Below are 14,004 nucleotides of genomic sequence, written 5' to 3'. Positions count from 1 at the left end.
AGTGTTCAGCCTGACACCAGCGCTCATGTTTATTAGCGTGTAGCTTATGCTGGACTTTGAGTCCAGACACAGCACTACAGGTTATCTCACTGATAGTTTCCAGTAACCGAAACCCAGCATAAAACCTGCCCAACTTAAAAGAAAAAAACAAGTCTAAATCTCAAACTCTCTCACATTAAAAGCACAAAACTATTAAACACAAAAGAACATGCCATTAGCACACAACTGCGCTGAAGCAAAGAAAAAAACTGTGCATACGGGCTCCGAACAAAATATGCAATCAGACAACCAAATAACACACAAGATCTCTTTAACAATCATGATATATCAACCGCAAATAAATATAGAAATAGCTTCCCAATATGAGTTGTAAATCTACCTTAATACAAACTTAATTTATCTCAGTATAGGTCAATCAAACATTTCTCTTACAGGCAGTCATGAAATATTTTTAAGTTGATAAGTAGAACTCAACCCCCCTTGGGCGTTTACACTGACCAAACACTTGATTAACCATTGTTCTTTTCTTGTTTTATTATAACAATCAATATTATTCATCATAACTACTATTCATTGATGATGTCAGATCGACAGATTCAACTTATTTAAAAAATAAATTGACCAGTATGAGTTGAAGGAGATGGCATTTTATTAAAATGTTTTGGTTTCCTGTCCGACCTTGAAGACTATTTTGATATATTTTGTTAGTAATTCTTTCTAAAAACCCAACAAATGTTGTGAAAAGCTTCCCAAATTTTTTACAACCTGCCCATAAGCCATTTTTGTTCCATCTCAATGTGTTCAAAAGCCTAATTGGTTGGAAGCCTGCCTAATTTGACAAAACTGACTACACCATTGCTATTTGTTTGTTTGTTACAGTAGTCACAGAGCCACTGTTCAGCCTGAGGCATATATATATATATATATATATATATATATATATATATATATATATATATATATATATATATATATATATATATATATATGTGTGTGTGTGTGTGTAATAAAACATTATTTAAAGTGTGCCCCCCTAAAAAAAAATGGAATGCTGGGTTTGACTGCCACCCTCCTGAAATCTCAACCTTTCATCTGTCTGCTTGATTAGCAACTGACTCGGTTTATTTCTCCAATTGTGCGACAATAAAGAATATTCTATTACGGCATTTCTTTTTTAGATATGTATTCTTATATCAGCTCACAGTTCTCCCAGGTGGAAAAAGTGATAAGTAATCTGCCATGTGTCATGGTTTTGACGTGTCTAAACCACATGCAGAATATACTCAAGAGGCGCGGAGCAGTTTCAGATATTTATTTTAAAGCAGGGGAGCACGAGCCGATCTCAGGCGATTTATGGTTCTCGCAGCCAGGGAAAGAAAGTACAGCCGGGCTCGGGCGGTCTGCGGACAAAGGAGAAAGTTAGATCAGCTCACGGAGCAACGGGAATGGTGTTACTTTGTTTCCGCTTACCGCCGAGCGCCGCGATCTAGCCGGGGGGAGTGGAGCGGAGAGACGGACCCGATCAGCGACCCTCCTAGGTGGCAGATGGTGGTGGAGAGACAGGCGGGCGGTCAGGAGGGATCCGTGCGAGGCCCGAGCAGCAGGTGGATGGATGGGTGGCTTGAGGAAAGCTGGAGTAACCAGAGCGGTTTCGTAGGTGTCCACTGATTGACTCGTTGGAGCCGAATGGGCACCGGAGACAGAGTTCGCGGAGGAGCGAGGAACAATCGGGATGAAGGGGTGACCAATACTTGGCTACACTCTGGCATCGTCCAGCAGTCCAAGTGCTGTCTTTATAGTGCAGCTCCGCGCTGCTGAACGAGCCGCAGGTGTGTACCACGCCCACCTGTCAACTCCAGCCACCTGTGGGGAAAGCAGATCATGCGGGGCCGGCAGAAAACTGCACGACGCTTCCCGCAGGGTCCTGACACCACCCCCCCCCTCAACGGTCGCCACCCGGCGACCCCGAGGCAGATGTGGAGGGACGGGAGGCCAGAAAGGAATCAATCAAAGCAGGATCCGGAATGGCGGACCCTGGCACCCACGAGCGGTCCTCCGGACCGCGGTCCGCCCAGTCAACAAGGTACTGCCACCCCCTCCCACGCCGACGTGAGTCCACGATCCGGTGGACACGGCGACCCTGGTGATCCTGGGCGGGTGGAGGGGGTTCGGCCGGAGGGCACAGAGGGCTGGACAGCACGGGCTTAACTTGTGAAACATGGAAAGTAGGGTGGATTCTGGAGTGCAGGGGAAGGCGAAGACGGACAGCAGAGGGGCTGATAACAGAGTCTACAGTAAAGGGGCCGGAGTGACGGGGAGCCAATTTACGTGGAGCGCCCCTGGTAGGAAGATCCCGTGAGAGCAGCCAGACCTGCTGACCGGGACGATAGCGAGGGGCAGGTACTCGCCTCTGGTCTGCAAACCAGCGGTTCTGCTCGACAGTTCTGTGGAGAGCCTGGATGGTTTCTGTCCAGATCCGCCTACAGCGGCGGATCTGGTTCTCCACAGAAGAGACGGAGATCTGTTGTTCGTCCGTGGGAAGAAGGGGGGGCTGATATCCGAGGGATACTTCAAAGGGGGAAAAACCAGTTGCGGTGGAGGTATGAGTATTATGAGCATACTCCACCCACGGGAGGAATTTACTCCAGTCAGATGGGTTAGTGGAAGTGAGACACCGGAGGGCTGACTCGAGCTCCTGGTTAAGCCGCTCCGTCTGACCATTAGTCTGGGGGTGGTACCCAGAAGAGAGAGAACACCGAGCTCCCAGAGCGGAGGCAAATTCCCTCCAGACTCGGGAGGTGAACTGGGGACCTCGATTGGACAGGATGTCCTGTGGGATCCCATGCAGACGGAAAACGTGCTTAACCAGGAGCTGAGCAGTCTGTAGAGCGGATGGGAGCTTGCGGAGGGGAACTAAATGACAGGCTTTCGAGAACCGGTCGACTATGGTTAAGATTGTCGTCATCCCCTGAGAGAGTGGGAGACCGGTAACAAAATCAAGGGCTATGTGGGACCAGGGCCGTTTGGGGATCGGTAGTGGACGTAGGAGACCCAAAGGGGGTCGGTTTGATGGTTTATTCTTGGCACAGACGGGGCAAGCGAGGACATATTCCTGGATGTCCTTAGCCATAGAAGGCCACCAGAATCGCCGGGAGATGTGGGAGAGAGTTCGGTGGGTGCCTGGGTGAGCGGAGAATTTGGAGGCGTGGCTCCAGTGAATCACTTGAGCGCGTGCAGCGCGGGGCACATAAACTCGATTGGCAGGACCGTTGCCTGGATCAGGTTCATTCTGTTGAGCTCGGGTGATGACTTCTTCTATTTCCCAACGTAACGAGCCAACGGTGCAGGTGGGGGGTAAGATAGGAGCTGGTTCAGGATCGGAGTTGTGTGGGGAGTAGAGGCGAGAAAGGGCGTCGGGCTTCAGGTTCTTGGAACCGGGGCGGTATGTTATGGACAGGTTAAAACGGGAAAAGAACAGTGACCAGCGGGCTTGCCGAGGGTTTAGACGTTTGGCGGACTGTAAATAAGCCAAGTTTTTATGACCAGTCCAAATGATGACGGGCTGCTCGGACCCCTCTAGCCAGTGACGCCACTCTTCCAGCGCGAGTTTAATAGCTAGCAACTCACGATCCCCAACATCATAGTTGCGTTCAGGAGGGGTCAGGCGACGGGAAAAAAAAGCGCAGGGATGGAGCCTTTGGTCATCATCGGATTGCTGGGAGAGTACAGCGCCAACCCCCGTGTCTGAGGCATCGATCTCCAGGATAAACTGTTTCAGCGGGTCAGGATGCTTGAGAACAGGTGCTTGGGAGAAGCGATTTCTTAAGTCCTCGAAGGCTGCATTGGCTTCAGTGTTCCACACAAATGGGGTCTTGGGGGACGTTAGAGCGTGTAGGGGGGCGGCGATCTGGCTGTAATTCCTAATGAAACGGCGGTAGAAGTTTGCAAAACCTAGGAAGCGCTGGAGTTGCTTCCGCGTCTCAGGAACGGGCCAGGTGAGGACCGCCTTGATCTTCTCAGGGTCTGATCGAACCCGCCCACCCTCTAAAATTAGACCTAGGAAGGTTACAGAGGGTTTATGGAATTCACATTTTTCCGCTTTGACAAATAAGCAGTTTTTGAGGAGGCGTTGGAGCACTAAACGAACATGGTGATAATGCTCGGTGGGACTCTGGGAATAAATCAGGATGTCATCCAGATAGACAAAAACGAATATGTTGAGAAAATCTCGGAGGACGTCATTGACGAGGGCTTGAAAGACTGACGGAGCGTTACAGAGCCCAAAAGGCATCACCATGTATTCGAAATGGCCCAGTGGGGTCTTAAAAGCCGTCTTCCACTCATCCCCCCGGCGGATCCGTACTAAGTGATACGCGTTACGCAGGTCTAACTTTGTGAATACGGTGGCATTTTGGACAGGTTCAAGCGCGGAGGAAAGGAGCGGCAGGGGGTATTTGTTTTTAACGGTGATTTGGTTGAGCCCGCGATAATCAATGCATGGGCGAAGAGACCCGTCCTTCTTGCCCACAAAAAAGAACCCCGCCCCTAACGGCGAGGAGGAGGGACGGATCGGACCCGCAGCGAGAGACTCGCTGATATATTTCTCCAGCGCCTGGCGCTCGGCCCGGGAGATGTTATATAGGCGGCTTGAGGGCAGCGGAGCGCCGGGCAGCAGGTCGATGGCGCAGTCGTACGGACGGTGCGGGGGTAAAGAACTGGCCTTACTTTTACTAAACACCTGCCATAGATCGTGATACATCTCGGGGACAAGACCAAGATCCACCGAGGACTCACCAGATGCGGCAACCTCCGATGGAGGATGTGAGGGAAACGCGGAAAGTAAACAGCGTGAGTGACAGGTAGCTGACCAGGACTCGACCCGCTGCTCGGCCCAATTAATGTGTGGGTTGTGTTCTCTTAGCCACGAGTATCCGAGGACTAACGGAGCGTGTTTTACTGGAAAAACAAAAAATGAGACACGTTCGCGGTGGTTACCTGAAATGATGACCTCCAGGGGCTCGGTCTGGTGGGTAATTTGCGGGAGGTTGCCACCATCCAGGGCGGACACCTGAAGGGGCGTAGGCAGTGGCACAGTTTCGATGCCGATCTGCTGCACAAGAGAACCATCGATTAGGTTAAAATCGCAGCCCGAATCAACTAGAGCAGCGAAACTTACTCTGTCATGAGCCGTGGGAATTATTGCTCGCAGACAGAAACGTGGGGACGCAGGAAGATGTGGAGGCGCGGGAGACGAAAGCTTGTGGTCCGCCGGCTTCTCCACTACAGCCGACGGACCCGGTCTTTTGACAGCTCAGGGCAGGCACGGATGAAATGGTCAGGTGAGGCACAATAGATACACTGCCTAGCTTCCATGCGTTGCTGCCTCTCTTCTGGTGTTAAACGCACCCGGCCTATCTGCATAGGTTCAGGTGGAGGTGGTGAGGCGGCAGCCGGCCTGGGAGGAATGCGCTTGGGAGGGAGAGGAGCCGACAGCCGCGGGGATCTCTCAGACCTGCCCCGGCCCCTACTTCTAAGACGGTCATCGAGACGGATGGTGAGTTCAATCAATTTATTTAAAGAGTCAGGCTCCTCTAGACGGGCTAGCTCATCCTTAAGGGATTCGTCTAGCGCATTAAAGAAGACCGTCTTGAGCGCTCGCTGTTCCCAGCCGGCGGCGGCAGCTAAGGTGCGGAACTCCACTGCGAAGTCGGAGGTGCGGCGACCGCGTTGTCTGACTGCCAGCAGCTGGCGGGACTGTTGTACAGGGTCAGATTCGACTGAAAAGACCATCTTGAATTCCTGTAGGAACTCTTGAAAGGAACAATTGAAGTCTTGACAATTGGGAAAACGGGCCTCAGCCCATCTTAAGGCCCTCCCTGTTAACAGGCGCAAAATGTAGGAGATCTTAGTCTCGTCTTGATTAAACGCTCTCGGGGAATTATTAAAAACTAGAGAGCATTGAAACAAAAAACCCCCACAATCTCCGCTATCTCCAGAGAACTTCTCCGGCCCGGGAGAGGAGGTTGCGCCAACAGCTGAAGGCGGTTCGGGGGGCGTGGGCCCCGATGTAGAGGGAGGCGACGCGGAGGGAGGTTTCAGTGCGGCGGCGCGCAGCGCGTCAGTCAGTTGACCGATCTGCCCTGCGAGCCCCTTCAGCTGATCCTGGGTGGAATTTACAGCAAAACCAAGGTTTTGCAGCTGCTCCTGATGGATAGCAAGCGTCCTCTCGAGTATATCAGCGGGGTTTGTCTGGCCAGAGTGTAAATCTGTCATGGTTTTGACGTGTCTAAACCACATGCAGAATATACTCAAGAGGCGCGGAGCAGTTTCAGATATTTATTTTAAAGCAGGGGAGCACGAGCCGATCTCAGGCGATTTATGGTTCTCGCAGCCAGGGAAAGAAAGTACAGCCGGGCTCGGGCAGTCTGCGGACAAAGGAGAAAGTTAGATCAGCTCACGGAGCAACGGGAATGGTGTTACTTTGTTTCCGCTTACCGCCGAGCGCCGCGATCTAGCCGGGGGGAGTGGAGCGGAGAGACGGACCCGATCAGTGACCCTCCTAGGTGGCAGATGGTGGTGGAGAGACAGGCGGGCGGTCAGGAGGGATCCGTGCGGGGCCCGAGCAGCAGGTGGATGGATGGGTGGCTTGAGGAAAGCTGGAGTAACCAGAGCGGTTTCGTAGGTGTCCACTGATTGACTCGTTGGAGCCGAATGGGCACCGGAGACAGAGTTCGCGGAGGAGCGAGGAACAATCGGGATGAAGGGGTGACCAATACTTGGCTACACTCTGGCATCGTCCAGCAGTCCAAGTGCTGTCTTTATAGTGCAGCTCCGCGCTGCTGAACGAGCCGCAGGTGTGTACCACGCCCACCTGTCAACTCCAGCCACCTGTGGGGAAAGCAGATCATGCGGGGCCGGCAGAAAACTGCACGACGCTTCCCGCAGGGTCCTGACACCATGAGTCACTGCTAAATGCAGACTGTCCTTTTAGAAACAACAGAACCACCTGCTAACATTTTTCCACTTCACTGGATATGTATCACAGTTCAGTTCAAAGCACATACTGTATTAGGGTCTTTAGGCTTTAGGCTTTTTTTTTACTAAGCAGAGGTGGGTAGTCCAGCTTCACTCTGCCTGGTGGCAAAGCATGGGGTGTGAATGCAGGTTATATGGTATGCAATATAACTATAAAAATGGAGTAGCAGTGAAAGAGCAGTGAAAGATAAATGGTTACATTTGCCTGTCAACAACAGTGCTGAGATCTGTAATACCTTTACAATTTTATAAATGATACAATGAAATATGATGCTGATCAGGTCACTTAAATCGGATGATTACGTCAAAAGTAAAATTATCTAGAATGTTGTTGCTTGCTAAGGATTTAATGATCCCATTGGTGTCAGGTGAGTTTGTCCAAAAAGGCATTTAAAAGTTAGGACACTGGCCCTAGAGACCTGAGTATGGAGTTTGAGACTCCTGGTTGCTGTCACAGAAGAGCTCCAGCAGATGTGTGTCCTGCAGACACATCCTATCCTCCTATCATCCACCTGTCCTGTCCATTTTGGCTCCATCATCTTGTGCTTGGTAAAACCTCCCCTCAGGATGGAGATGGGGGATAAAATGGCAGAGATGCCAGGTAGTTTTGAGGATTTAAAGGGGATGCAGTTCAAAGCAATAGTGAAGGTGGAGCTGTGGTGCTTCAAATGAAATGTTGGATGGTGATGAATGAAAGGTTTTGGGTTCTGTCTAACCTCCATGAGCATCTGCATCTGAGCTCTTCCCCCAGCAGCTATTTCAGCAATACATGTTTTCAATCGGTTTGTACAAGAAAACAACAATCTCCTCTTCATCCAAGGCAGAATAATATCATGGTGGCAAAAAAAAAAAAAAAAAAAAAATTATGCCATCATTGCACAGCTGGACCCAACACAGACAAGAGAAGAGCTTGTAATGGAAGCCACATCGTTTATTTCTTACAAAAACATCACTACAGTAGACAAAAGACTGCAAACAGATCCATTCTTTAATCAACACTGCTGAAGTGCACAGTTAGGTTCAGAGAAAAAGAAATATTCAGATGAATAAAAATGTTTGCTCTGTGTGTCCTTGCACATGCTCAGAGCAGTTAAAGTGTCCATTTTTTTCTTTATTTTGGTTATTCCCTTTAAATCATGCAATATTCACAGAATTACTATGAAATACATCAATAAATATCCCACCAAAAATACGATAAAAGAAGAAAAAAGCAAGAACAAGAATGAATTCCCTTTTCGGAAGTTATTCTGTTTACACATGTGCAGAAGAGCCGACATTACGGATCCTGCTTCTGGTACAGATCGGGTACTGACAGACCCTCCAAACAGGGTTGATGTCATTCGCTGACCCTCGTCTGTTTTGCAGATTCCATCTTCAGTATATTCAGCCCCTCATCTCCCGCTGTGTGAAGCCTGCTGTGAATGCAGTCTGTCTCCTGCTAACCCTGGGCTCTATCCTGCCTGTACCATGTTTTTGTTTGTTTATTTCAATCTTTTCAACAAAAAGTCCAACACCAACACCTGAATTATAGAAATTTACAGGTTGGAATGTAATAAAAACAGGTACAGACCTGTGAGGGACGAATACTTTTGCAAGGTACTGCAATTGGTGTTCAACCCTATGAGAATTTATTCTATTCAGTGTTTGTTTTATCTTGATTTAGAGAGTGAATGAGAGTACGGTAGTATTCTGGATCATAGATCGTACGGATAATCAAGGGCTCAGACCTCTTTGCACCACTGTACAGATAAAAATATGGGAAGAGTTTTCCTGAGAAACGCTCTCTTTCAAAAGAATAAATATGCAACTTTTCGGCCACATCAAAGAATGATACTCGGCCTGCCTCGTAGTCTAAATACACTCCCACATGCCTTGGCCTGGGATTGAGAAGGAGAACTTCTCGGGGTGAATCATTAACTTTGTAATCAAAACCAGATTTTACTATAGAAAAGAATCCCCTGTCTTTTTTCACAAAATCATCTGACCTATCAACCGTTTCCAGGGCAACACCGATGTCCCAGTCGTTTCTCAGACCCACCTGGACCTCCCAGTAGTGCCGACCTGAGGTGAAGCCGTTTGTCCCAAAAACCATGGGTAAAACAAACCTCTTACAAGATGGTGACTGTGACTTTGCAGCCTTCGAATACTTGAGACGTTTTCCAGATTCAGTTATTATCAGGCCAGTCCCAGCGGTGGATTCATCAAAAGTCACAGATTCTACAAAAAAAAAAATGGAATTTTCCAATAAATAACTATCATCTCTTATGAATAACTGAAAAGTAACACAACAAAAGTACCTTTGTAATCTTTCATTCTGGTCAATTCTAAATGGGGAAAAACAAAACAAAGTTAATAACTTTTGTCTCCAAAAGAAACATTTATGGGTTAAGTCAAAACAACATCAATCTTACCAATGTTTGTCAGTGTTGTTCGTTTCGTTTGAAAACCTCTCAGAAGATTCTCCATGGCCCTCCTCATTGTATGAATGTACAGGTCTGGGTAAACCTTGGTCCTGGACCAGTCCTTGGTCACTAACATGGTGTTCAGAGCCTGCAAAGTCTGGAAGCATTCATAGGTGCAAGCACAGTACATGTGGTGTGAGTGACTAAAAGACACAACAAGATGGAGACAAGGCTGACACACAGACCTTTACTGACAGTTATGGAATAATTTCTCAAGCCCAGTAGACCTTCTTATCAGTGCTCTTTTTATGTTGCCTCGTGACTAAATATAAAATAAAATATGCAGAGGAGAACCTTTTGCTGTTCTTCTTAGCTGCCCATCGTGATGTGTTCTTTAAAGCCTATGTCCTTCATATAGATTACAAACATGTAGGGTGAGTAGAAGAAAAATAAGATGCAATAGAAGACAACCAGCAGTTGTTTGGTTTTAAGGACACCTTCAGACTGAATTTGGAATGCATGTTGTTTTGCCAGAATATTGATGGTCTGCCCAAAGTCTGTTAGAGACGTCTTTGAGAAAGTGATTTAAGATTGCAGAGTGATTTAGTGGGCTCCACACTTAGTGGAGACCTGAGATGTCCCGGGAGAGGGGGCAGTACAAACCCAACCTGACAAATAAACAAACAGAAAACTACATACACAGTCACATTCACTCATTCCCACCCCTACATGCAAAGACTCCTACAAAAAGAAAAAGGGGGGCACTGTTTAACACTCTTTATTAATTCAAAAACAATATTGACACCATCAATTGAAAGTTCTTATTAATTAACAGTCACTAGCTCATAACTATCCTGACATCCCGTTGGCCAATAATGAGCATTACTTCCACAAAAACAGCGACAGCCGCTGTGTGTTAAAGGCTTTCACAGCTGGTCTGACATCTTGGTAGTCTCCTGGCATCCTCTGGCACTCTCATGGCATGTTCGTGACACCCAGTGTCCACGGACCTCCAAAGTGTGCCAGCCTGTTTTCACGTGATGTTTTTATAGCACCACATTTGTTTTTCTTATCACAAGTCAATCAACTCACACAGTCACCATATAAATTGTTAAATTGTTTTAAAAAAAATATTAAATGATGTCAATTCAGCACATCATTAATCGAAAGTAAATATAGAACAGGCATTAAATAACTCCAGTGACAAACCGTTTGCCCATAAACAGCAATAGAATTGCGGCCTGCCGGCTTGGTGACACCTTGTGGTAGCAGAATGCCACTGCAGCTGCCACAAGGTGCCAGAGGACCTGCCACTAGTGACGGCAGCTGGACTGCCAGCTTTGTGACACCAAGTGGCTGGTGAAAGTTCCTCAAGCGTTTATTGGAAATAATATAAATAAAACATGTTTATTTGGAAGTAGTTATAGATTTACAGGAATCTATAACATTTCATTTGCCTAAAAACAGCAAGAGGAACGCAGCAACAGCCGTGACACCTTCTTGGCAGTCGCATGCCAGTGGAAGTGCCACCGGAATTGCCGCTATCAGCTGCCGCTGCCACAAGAAGAGCCACTGGTAGCTGCCACTGCCGCAAATTGGCTGTGGCAGCGCCAGTCCTTGGGGCGTCTACGTATAATATGTATGTTGCTGCAATGTTAGTGACTTGATGTAATTATCTGTCCGCTGTCTGATAGTGTGACACATAATCTCTACTCCTTATTTGCTCAGTTGGCTTGAAATTGGCTGAGCTTTCTAACATAGATAGCTTTTGATTTGACTGACTTGTGTTATATTGAGCAGAAGATCAGGACCTGTTGTTGAATTGGAACTGTTATTATTGTTCTATTCCTTTAAAGTAAGATGTATTTATTGAACTGTATCATTAGAAATGAATGCAACCTGTTTTCTTGTAAGGTGTCATGAGAAAACATTTGTTGTGAGTTGGTGCTATAAAAGTAAACTGAATTGAATGGAGAGTTTTGTGGTCTAGAACTGAGCATTTAATGTAAGACCCCTTAATCCCTTTGATCCAGAAGCCTCCCATAAAATCTACAATCATGGTTTAGCAAAATATTCCTTTAGACTGACCTGTTACTAAAATATACAAAGCTTAATTGACTGACTAACCTGTAGAAGCTGAAGATGGTCTTCTTTTTGTGAAAGCTCCTCTAGCTGTGAGTGTTTCCTCTGTAGAGCTGAAACCTCCTCTTCTAGCTCCTGAATCATCACAAGGACCTCTTCCTGTGATTTCCTTAGTATTTGATCCATTATTTCCTTCAGTTTGCTTTGCATCTCTTGTACTCTACCCATCAGATCACCGAACAGCTTCTCAGCATTCTCTATTTCGTTATTAGCTTTCACCTATTTAAAGATACATTTGTTATTCACATAAATATGTGTCATTTTGCAAAAATAACGTTTAACCAAACACTCACTTTGCTGATTTCTGAGGATTTCTGAAATTCCTCCATCTTTTCCGTTCTTTCATCAATCATCAGTTTGATCTTTGCCTGGGTGGACTCAATGTTTACCTAAAATGAGCAGTTACAAGACAGTCAATGTGATCCAGCCACATTTCTCTTTTGAAGCTCAGTATTTTGACAGCATAGTGTCATCCGAGCGCACAAGATAGCCTCACTTTCTGCAGAGCCCCCTCCTCTTCCACAGGCACCGTCTCGTGTTCTCTATGTTCTCCTTCGCAGCACAGCAGACAGATGCACACCTGTTCCCGCCTGCAGAAAAACTCCAGGATCCTTGCGTGCTTCGCACAAACCTTCTCCTCCAGGTTCTCCACGGGCTCCACCAGCTTGTGTCTCATCAGGGCAGGAACCCGCTGGTGGGGCTCCAGGTGTCCGTCGCAGTACGACGCCAGACACACCAGGCACGACCTGGACGCCTTGAATCTAACGTCTGTGCACACGTCACACTTCACCTGCCACGGAGCGTTGCTGCTTTCAAGTGCCTCGGTTTTCCTTCTCTTTATTTGGACTGACATTTCTGCTATGACTTCATTTGTGGAGACCTCTGGCTTCATGAGGAACCTTTTGTTACACTTTGGACACTGACAAAACTCGCTGTCGCTCCACTGCTGGCTGAGGCAGGACCCACAGAAGGTATGACCACAAGGTGTGGTGACCGGTTCAGTGAAGAGGTCCAGACAGATCAAACATCGGAAATGTTCCTCTGGTAATGGAGTGAGGATGCTGTTAGTTGACATTATGCAATCTCTGTTGAAGAGGAAAAAATTACTTATAGGCCACTTTGTCAGGGGTTGTGCATCATCTGTTGCATGACTAATAAGATCTAAGTGTAAGATATGTGAGAAAAAAATTGACCATTCTAACTCAGAGCTCCTAAGTATTTCACAAAAAATAAAACGTAAAACACAACAAGTAAATCAACACAGTGTGCTTATAATTGGTCTAGTTGCAGTACCTTTAAGCAATTACAATGGTAGCCAGAACAATACATGGCTAACTTAGGTCAACAGGTGAAATAAAGAGATAAGGCCAGGATAAGACTGGTCATTATGTTTGACTTGAGGATGAAAGATACATTTCACAGTCATTTAAATAAAAGCTTTTATATGGTAATTCTGAACAAACAGAACAAAAGGAACATATATAAGAAGGAGGCCCCATTATGTTGTATCTAATTCATGAGGAGACAACTCGGGCTTCCCAGATGTTTGGACAAGCTGACCACAAACTAGAATGGCAGCAAACCACAATACCAATCATTTTGGAAGATGACAACGTCCCGGGAGCTTCATTTCCACATGCTTTAATCGTGAAACCCAGCGTAGAACAGCTTAAACGTTGGTTGAAATGTAGAGGCCTCTAACTGAGCGGAAAGAAAGCAGTATTAGTAGAAAGGCCGGGAAGGCTGTCCTCTCCTCTCACACAACAAATCACGCGCGAGGAAGAAACCCCTGAACTTTGGTCGGCTCTTGTTGCGTGGCGCGATAACCAGAAAAAAACGGTTCTGCTGGATTAAAACCAAGACGAAAGAAACGACTTCACAATCAAAAACGAGCAAAATGAGCCTGCTTCCAGCACTCAGTCAGCACACGAGCAGCAGAGTTCTGTAGCAGCTAAAGCCTGGACGTGTTTTTCTCACTGAGCCCAGAAAGCAGGATATTGCAATAATGTAATTGGCTAGAAAATCATGTAGTGGAGTCTTAGTGTTGACTTGAGACAGAAGAGGGAGGACATTGGCTAATTTGTTTAAATGATAAAATCCTGTTTTTGCTGTAGTTTTGATGTGTGAAAAAGTGAGCTCAGAGTTCAGATAGAGCCCTGAGTTCCCCATTTCTTTGGAAGGCTTAAATGAATCTCATTTGCCTAGAAGCCAAACCAGGTTTCCAGCCCTGGCACGCCCAATGAGTCATGACCACATGTAGCTGGTAAGACACCACAGTGCACCACCGTTTTTTTTAACACAGTAGATAATGCTTTTTATAACTAGCAAAATATATATCTCACTCAAATAATGATAACTCACCCCAGTATCGCCTGTTCTGCAGTGAATTCCAGATCTTTCAACAGTCTGTCACATGCAGGATGGA

At 46.8% G+C, this 14,004-nt stretch overlaps 2 protein-coding genes and 1 long non-coding RNA gene across 3 annotated transcripts; all 3 read right to left on the bottom strand.

Annotated features, from left to right (window-relative positions):
• Positions 1–1,258: 1,258 nt before the first annotated feature.
• On the bottom strand, positions 1,259–7,757 carry LOC118565896. Its single transcript, XM_036146955.1, has 5 exons — positions 7,752–7,757; positions 6,496–6,780; positions 4,996–5,107; positions 1,471–1,745; positions 1,259–1,400 (listed from the first exon to the last, which is right to left on the bottom strand). Exons 1-5 carry the CDS (start codon positions 7,755–7,757, stop codon positions 1,317–1,319), a joined length of 762 nt encoding a protein of 253 aa, XP_036002848.1. The 3' UTR covers positions 1,259–1,316.
• A 217-nt stretch (positions 7,758–7,974) lies between these two features.
• Positions 7,975–9,527, bottom strand: LOC118556530. The gene is made up of 3 exons (XR_004932683.1): positions 9,447–9,527; positions 9,333–9,359; positions 7,975–9,252 (listed from the first exon to the last, which is right to left on the bottom strand). It is a non-coding gene; the product is annotated as an uncharacterized LOC118556530 (long non-coding RNA).
• Positions 9,528–11,669: 2,142 nt separating this feature from the next.
• On the bottom strand, positions 11,670–14,004 carry LOC118565894 (E3 ubiquitin-protein ligase TRIM47-like; the record flags this gene model as incomplete). The annotated part of the gene is made up of 4 exons (XM_036146953.1): positions 13,941–14,004; positions 12,076–12,664; positions 11,873–11,968; positions 11,670–11,798 (listed from the first exon to the last, which is right to left on the bottom strand). Coding segments are annotated over exons 2-4 (804 nt in total), but the record flags the coding sequence as incomplete, so codon positions are not given.

This window comes from Fundulus heteroclitus, chromosome 14 (assembly GCF_011125445.2).
Source record: "Fundulus heteroclitus isolate FHET01 chromosome 14, MU-UCD_Fhet_4.1, whole genome shotgun sequence".
NCBI classification, from domain to species: Eukaryota; Metazoa; Chordata; class Actinopteri; order Cyprinodontiformes; family Fundulidae; genus Fundulus; species Fundulus heteroclitus.
The sequence above is the reverse complement of the archived record's forward strand: the minus strand, read 5'-3'. Positions and strand labels throughout refer to the sequence as shown.